The sequence below is a fragment of the Quercus suber genome, unplaced genomic scaffold (assembly GCF_002906115.3).
Source record: "Quercus suber isolate HL8 unplaced genomic scaffold, Cork oak 2.0 scaffold_647, whole genome shotgun sequence".
NCBI lineage: Eukaryota > Viridiplantae > Streptophyta > Magnoliopsida > Fagales > Fagaceae > Quercus > Quercus suber.
Window position 1 is genome coordinate 141,537 of NW_027070088.1, and position 7,858 is coordinate 149,394.

The following is a 7,858-nucleotide window of genomic DNA, read 5'->3' on the forward strand; positions in this document are numbered from 1 at the left end:
TGGAAATGTTACCAGATCAATTAAAATCAAGAGATTCATTGGAACCATCTCTCTCTCTTCACAATTGCTTTAAATTGGCTGACAATCAAAGCTGCATAGACTGGTTTAACTCGGATAAAAAAGTCCCTTAAGATCTCTCTCTCTCCCACTAAGAAATATGAGATTGTTATTCCAAGAAGTGAAATGCCAGAGTGGTTTAGACACCAAAGCATGGGGGCTGAAGTGAATATAAAACAACCTTCTCATTTGTATAATGAGTGGATGGGAATTGTTGTTTGCATTGTGTTTTGTTCACATGACGTTGATCACCAAATCAGTTGCTTAATTCCCTTGTACTGTTCATTGACAGCCAATGGAAAAAGAATGTCTCCTGCACTAGGCAGTAGCTTAATTCCTAAGGTTTTACCAGATCACCTTTGGCTACTCTATGTAACTCCTCAATTCTTCGATGAGAAATCAAATAAATTATTGTCTGAAGGTGATGCAAATGGATTCACTCAGATTGGAATAAAAATTGAAACCGGAGGTCCAGGCGAGGAGGTTAAAAAATGCGGGTTTCGTATGATATACAATAAAGACATAGAAGATCTTGACCAAACAATGGCCCAGCATAGCAACAGCAGCATCTCTCCTTATGAGAGCATGGCTATGATAGTGGAATGTGACAAAGCCAAACGAAGTTGTGATGATTACGATGGGGCTGGACTCAGTGGAGAAGGAAGCTCTAATGACATATCATACCCAAAAAGGATTAAAAGGCACACAGAAACCCATGGTAACTCTGATTGTGAGGAGTTAAGTGAGTTCAAGGACTATGATGAGGAGTTAAGCAATTGGGACGAATCTAATGAAAGTAACCCAGATGGTTAATCAACTTTTTTCTCTAGTAAGTCACTATCTTTCCTCTTAATTTAAGTTCTGTAGGTTTCTGCATTTTCTTTTTGTTAATGTGATCTTTTATTAATGCTTTTGTTGGTGTTTTAAAAACAGAAGAAATAATGTGATCAAAAGCAAGTAAACATCAAAACTGGAAGCTTTTGCTGCCAAATTTACTAGTTTATTGTTCAATCTCATGTTGTTTTTTTCTATTTAAAATTAAGCTTCTCACTCCATCAAATTTTCATTAAATGTAGAATCTCCACAATGTGAAACACACACATTGAATCAGATTAATGTAGAGAGTAGAGAGGAAAGAGATGCAGAGAAATGTGACAGTGAGGACTTGTAAGAGTCCCCTCTCCTTTGCTCAGTAATACTGACACTGACTTTACTAGCTGTTTACCGGACTCTATCCTTTGCTACATCCTCTCAATTCTACCAACCTGAGCTGCTGTATCAAAATCTTAGCTCTGTGGATTTAATGTCCAGAATTTGGACTCTTCACTATGCCCTGTCCTTATGTAGAAGTCCTCGAGCACAAGCTCATTTTGTTTGCATCACAGGTAGTTCAAAATGAATTAACAAGAATCGTATGAATTTATGATTGCAATTGACGACAAAACTCAGAAAGTTAATAATGCCACTAATTGTAATCAACAAATTAGGTGAAGATGGAAGAGGCAGGGACCATGAATTTAAGATTGCCATTGATGATTGAACACAGTTCAAAAAGTTAATGTGAATAATAGATAGTATTGATTCTATTGAATAGTAAGTATTACTAAATGGCTTTAGCCATGGGCTGCCATTATTTTGCAATTTTACGAATATCTTACACCTCATCATCCCATGTGATCTTGTGCAAAGGCATGGGGGAAACCTTAATAGTATTTGAATCTCATCTTAAAAAGACATCTTTTTCCTTTGCATTTTTTTTTTGTTAGATTTTTTTTTTCTTTTGTTTGCCACTATTCTTTTTTTTCCCCCAGACATTTAGGAGCTTTAACAGAATATACATAATGTCAAGTTCGAATGGAAAGGGTACTATAGCCTATCACATGCATTGCCTCCATCTGTAATATAATTACCATATTGATCTGTGATATTAATACTTTAAAACTAATTTTATAATTGCTCTTTAATTATGGAAGTTTTTGACAAATGACTATTGTTCTTTAGTTTTTTGATGTTCTTGAAATTTTCCAGGCCCATTTCGGATCATGACCAAGGCAAACCATTCATGCCTATTTCACATGTTCATCTTTATGGTATGTTCTTGTTTTTGATCTGTCCATTACAACTAATTTCATTCAGCCTTACTTGATTCAGGCATGGATGAAGAGAAATCAGGGCGATTTAGAGAATTTTATGTACCTCTCGTTGTCTTTTTTCTCTATCTTATGGTCTATTTGGTCTTATAGGAACAAGGCAAGCGTGAAGAAAGAGCCTCTCTCTGCCACCAATGTGGCCATGTATTTTATAAGTTTGATTTTAATGTACATGGTAATTATCAGTTCAAAAATCAAAGAAAAGCCTTGACAACAGCAGGATAAGCAAATCCAGTCCTTTAGAGAGGATTCCAACTGCAACCAATCCTGTCGGAGGAGAGCTGCAAGGGTAGGGAATGGAAATAGTGGGGATTCAATTTCTTTTTTAAAAATAGAGAATGTTCATGTCCATGGTGAGAAGTCAAGTGAGTGATTAGTGACTTGAGATTTTTTCATTGGTAGGAATTTTGTGAAAGTGACCCGGAAGGTTGATCAAATATTTTCTCTAGATCACCCGTAAGTCACCATCCTTCTTCTTAATTTGAGTTTTGTTGGTCGATGCATCATGGCTTTTCCTTTCCTTTGGCATATACTTGTACTTTATTGGCACTAATTCAAACTCTCATCTGGTTTGTTTCCTTAATCAAAAAACACAAAGCAATACTCCTAGCTAATTTAATATGCATATTAATGAATCATGAGGATGAAAGCCATTGTAATACTGAAGGTCCAGCAAGCTCAGTTCATGAGGAAGAAGAAGAAGAAGTTCCAACAGCTAAAACGGTGTCGTGCATAAGGCGAAGCAAACATAAAGGAAAATCAAAACAAAACGCTACCATTTCTCATTAAAAGGAACGGTGCCGTTTTGTATATAAAGTATAAGTCAGTTAGAAGTTTGTTAGCTGTGGGAATGCACGTGTGTGAGGTTGTTAGAACACGTGTGAAACGGTTATCAATATGTGAAACAGTTATCAATCTCCTCCGTCTCTCTATCCCTCACTGTGAATGTATAAATATAGATGATCATCTCCATTGTAATTAATTTAAGTCTTGTATTCAGAAATATAACAATTGAAGAAGTTTTGCAACTATTCTCTCTCTTTGTTTTTCTCTCTTTTCTCTGCTTTTCATTTCTTGAGTTTCTGTGATAATTCTATAGAGATTGAGAGATCTTTTCATGGTATCAGAGCATTGATCCAGTTCAATAGCTTCGTCTTCTTCAGCATCTGTCTCAACTAATCTCCCTGCTATGGCTACTGCAAGTTTACCAGTGAATACTTCATTGTTGCTGTTATCGAATATGTCATCAATGATGACTGTGAAGTTTGATTATGGGAACTACATAGTTTGGAAACATCAAATCGAGGTAATCCTTGATACCTATTCCATGATTGATGTTCTTGATGATTCAATCACTGATCCAGATAGATTTCTTAAAGATTCATCTGGTAATTTTACTATTGAAGTGAATCCAGCTTTCATAGCTTGGAAGAATCGTGAACAAGCCATGTTTACTTTTGTGAATTCCACTCTTTCCCCTGCAATTCTTGCTATTACAGTTGGGCAAAAGTCTGCTAGGGGAGTTTGGAAGGTGTTAGAGAAAAGGTTTGCATCTGTCTCAAGGTCTCATGTGATGAGTCTGAGAAATGAGCTGAATGCAATCAAGAAAGGAGTTGATTCCATTGATGGATATTTTCAGAAAATTAAGCAAGCCAGAGATAGATTGGCTGCTGTTTCTGTGTTTGTGGATGATGAAGAGCTGCTCCATATTATTCTTGATGGTCTTCCATTTGAATTTGATTCGTTTAGTTCAGCAATTAGAACTAGGAGTGATGTTTTGTCAGTAGAGGAATTGAATGTGTTGCTCAATGCTAAGGAGAGAGTAATTAAAAAGAGGGCTAATACAATTGATTCAGCCTCTATGGCTATGGCTGCAAGATTTCATTCTCAAGGTTTTCAACAAGGAAGAGGAGGCAGAAATAATAATCAGAGAGGAAGAGGTCGAAGTAATCATCATAATTTTGGAGGTAATCTTGGAGGTTCTCATTATGGTGGTGGAAGTTATTCTCATCCTAATCAGTTTCAGAATTATCTCTCTCCTACTAAGAAAACCATTCAAAAAAGAAAAGGAAAAAAAAAAAAAAATCCATACACACACAAACTTTCAGATATAGAGTAGTACTGTCTTCTTCTTCTTTCTTCTTTTTTTGCCTCTCTCCAGGCAAAGCTGTTGTTAAAAGTCAGGAACATGATGGTCAAACATTTTCTGACGAAGGTGGGAGCAGTGGCTGCGCAAGGGATGACTTGATGTGGCTTGTTGTCCTGTTGTTCCCATGTTCTGGTGTGGACTGAATCAAAGGTTTTTCCTGCTGTGCAAACTTCTTTTCTTCATTTTTACCCCACAGGACACCGTACAATCCCACAATGATCAATACTGCCCCAATGACCCTGTACATTAACAAGTATATTCCATAAGATGTATAAAATTATGAAACTTGATGTTCTGCTCAAATGCATGTTCTTGTTTTTTTTTTTAGGCCTCACCTTGTCCTTATAACATTCATTCATGTTTGAATGGAATTGAAGACCTCATGTACCAAAAAATAAAAATTTGAGTCCTACAATTGCATCCAATTATGCTACCAAACACAGCAAAAAATAATTTGGTGATTCCCATTTGCCAAAGATGCGAGTATATGCAGTCAAATATCCTTCAAAAACACTATATATCTCAATAATTTTTTATTAAAGGGCAATATGTCCAATACCATTTTTCACTGGCTCTTTATTATCGCTATTTTATTATTTACCAATCATAATTTAGTATCTAAAAATTGTATCTTTAAACTCTCTCTCTCTCTCTCTCTCTCTCTCTGTGTATATATTTTTCTTAAAATATGTAATCCTAGGGCTAGGGACTTCATTTTTTATAATGCATGATTGATAAGATTCCTTGGCAGAAAAGAAGAAAGTAAATATGAAAGAGAAAGAGAAAGATGAAGTTGGAAGATGAGGGGACCCACCCTCCCAAGTAGAATTCTTCACCCAAAGCAAGGGAGGCCATGATAGCGACAACAAGAGTCTGAACAGGTTGATACACAGCGACGAAGACGGGGCCTCCTCTGTCAATGCACCATATTTGTACAGCGAAGGCTACGCCTGATGCTACCACTCCCTGCAAATATTATTTCCACACAAACTTTTCTTTAATCATTTAATTTTCCATACCCACCACCCCTAACATTATTGCATAACCACTTTTGTACGATACAACAACTAAAGCGAAGTTTAGAACATGTATAAACAAATAAAGTTATCAAGTATGTGTCCAATAAAACTTGGTGTGACATAACACAAAACGGTTTACCTAATAAAAAAAGACATAACACAATCTGAAACTGGCTTCGCACATGAACAAAGTCACCCTTTTAACTCGGATTCTCAAAAAAAAAATGTCACCCTTTTAACTCAGAGGAACAAGACTTGACAGACCTTTTAACGAAGTCGACCCCATAGTGTAGGGGCTCCCCTCCTCTTAGGTCTTGACTCTTGACAAGCCCTTTTCATGTGAAGAAGAAAATGGAACACACCCACTTTCTCACATACAGCTCTCGTAGATGAACTTTGAGCATGTAATAGATCAAAGCAGAGTTTATGTCGAACTTACTTTAGGGTATGCATCACGCTCTAGTGCGTGAGAGTGGAATTTGTCATCAATTTAAAGATAGGCTTGGTTTTGGCTATAGTTTGAGTTAGGCTGGCAATTCTAGCTTGATCACTTTCCCACAATAAACAACAGCAAGCAACACAAGAAGATACAGAGGGGCATGTTTCTTCAGTTAAATGAAACTTTGAAGTGAGCATTAGCTTATTTCCTTTGGTTTTTTTTCTTTTTTTCTTTTTTTCTTGCAAAATAATTTGAGTACAAGTTTAGTTATATTTTTATAAAAAATAAAGTTTTATAAAACTGTACTTCTCATAAACCTTAAAAAAAAGTTAATTGAAATATGTTGAGTTAGGTGTCTCTAGCTACCAAATATACATAGTTGTATCTAGGAAAAAAGTGAAAAACCAAATAAACACTTTTTTTAATAAAAAAACAACCCAAACATGTACACTTCTAACTTTTAGGAGATAGGTTAAGACACGCTTTGAGACTTTAGTTGTTCAACATTATTATACACCCATTTTCACAAATTTTAACTTTTTATTTGTGAAATTGTGAGTGATTTGACTTAAAGTGATGGGTCACTAATTAAGAGTAGTTAGAAAGGATCCACCACTCAAAATCACACACGTTAACATATTGTGAAATTAAGTGTTTACTGGTGTAGGAGAATTTGGGTTGAGATTACATCTCTCTCCCCACTTGTTATAAGAAGGAAAAGAGTAAACTTAAGTTATAGGGAGTCACTGACCGCATAGAGGATAGTGAAGAGCTCTCCACCAGAGTGAAAAATCCAAGCCTGTGGGTTTCTCTCAGCAATCAGAGCAATAATCGCAAACTGTATGAGACCGAAGAAACAAGTATAGGAGGTAACCGACAAGCGAGCGGGGTACTTCTTAAGGACTGGGGCTTGCAACACGAGCCACCCGGACCATGACAAGCAATGGCCAATAAGGTAGATGCAACCCAGGGTCCAGCTCTTTCCAGCTGCATCTCCTAGTGTTGATACATAAGGTGCAGGTGTTATGCTATGTAGTACTACTGGTGGCTTTGGGCTGTAAATGGTTGGACCTTTGTATAGAGTAATCACTGTGGCTCCGGCTACACAGAATATTGTTCCAGCCACTTTTGCGATACCATCTTTTCGGTCTAGCCTCACTTTCTCAATCCTGCATTTACGCAAACAAAGATGTGTTATATGTATAAAATATTTCACGTGTTTTTTTTTATCATTATAAAGAATCAAGCATGCATGTGCGCGTGCATGTGTGAATGTCTCTAACTTTTTAGAGAGAGAGAGAGTGTGTGTGTGTGTGAACTTGCCTGAGTAAAGCTGCCATGAGAAAGGTAATGGCTGGGACTGAGTTTTGAATTGCTGATGCAAAAGTTGGAGATGTGTTGTCTAATCCCAGCAAGTAGAATCCTTGGTTTGCTGTGATTCTGTCATGCAAAAGTGTGTAACAATGAGTAATTATCTTTAAAAACTGACAATGTCTTTTATTTTATATATTAGTGTTCATACGTACCCAACAAGTGCGAGGAGGAAGAATTGAACGATAAAGTTTAGAGAAATTGGAGGCCTCTCCTTCCTGGTCAAAGAATTAGGAGAATTTGTTATAATTTATACACATAGATCATGAAGTAATTGAAAAAAAGAAAAAGAACAAAGAGAATAAGGCAAATGGGTTTGTGATGAGTTAGTTACTTCTCTAGAAAATACGCAAATGGAAGGAGCAAAAGCAAAGCGATAACATTTCGGTAGACTGGGAACACGAATTTGCTGATGCCCATGTTAAGGGCGGCCCTCGAAACCACATGGAACCCAGCATAGCCAAACTGCAAGGCCAACATAGCCCCATGCAGCTGGAGTCTTTCGGGTATAGAGCACCACATTCTATTTGGGGAAGCAGAACTAGAATCAGCCATTGAGGCCCCCAAAAAAAACACAAACAAACACAGAGATTAAATGAAAAGAGTTACAGAATATAGACTTGGGAAGTAAAGAAAGAAGTTGTGTGTTGAAGTGATGAAGAGGTAGGGAAAG

At 36.8% G+C, this 7,858-nt stretch overlaps 1 protein-coding gene and 1 long non-coding RNA gene across 2 annotated transcripts; one reads left to right on the forward strand and one right to left on the reverse strand.

Annotated features, from left to right (window-relative positions):
* Positions 1-118: 118 nt before the first annotated feature.
* Positions 119-2,326, forward strand: LOC136064207 (uncharacterized). The gene is made up of 3 exons (XR_010625891.1): positions 119-1,442; positions 2,086-2,147; positions 2,301-2,326. It is a non-coding gene; the product is annotated as an uncharacterized LOC136064207 (long non-coding RNA).
* Positions 2,327-4,244: 1,918 nt separating this feature from the next.
* Positions 4,245-7,858, reverse strand: LOC136064214 (protein WALLS ARE THIN 1-like). Its single transcript, XM_065765676.1, has 6 exons — positions 7,520-7,858; positions 7,341-7,403; positions 7,138-7,254; positions 6,566-6,983; positions 5,171-5,322; positions 4,245-4,595 (listed from the first exon to the last, which is right to left on the reverse strand). Exons 1-6 carry the CDS (start codon positions 7,738-7,740, stop codon positions 4,403-4,405), a joined length of 1,164 nt encoding a protein of 387 aa, XP_065621748.1. The 5' UTR covers positions 7,741-7,858; the 3' UTR covers positions 4,245-4,402.

Coding starts and splice junctions, on each gene's coding strand:
- LOC136064214 (XM_065765676.1), bottom strand. CDS start 7,740: ATGGCTGATTCTAGTTCTGCTTCCCCAAATAGAATGTGGTGCTCTATA. Junction 7,404..7,519: donor TTTGCGTATTTTCTAGAGAA/GTAACTAACTCA, acceptor TTCTTTGACCAG/GAAGGAGAGGCCTCCAATTT. Junction 5,323..6,565: donor TCTTCACTATCCTCTATGCG/GTCAGTGACTCC, acceptor TAATATTTGCAG/GGAGTGGTAGCATCAGGCGT.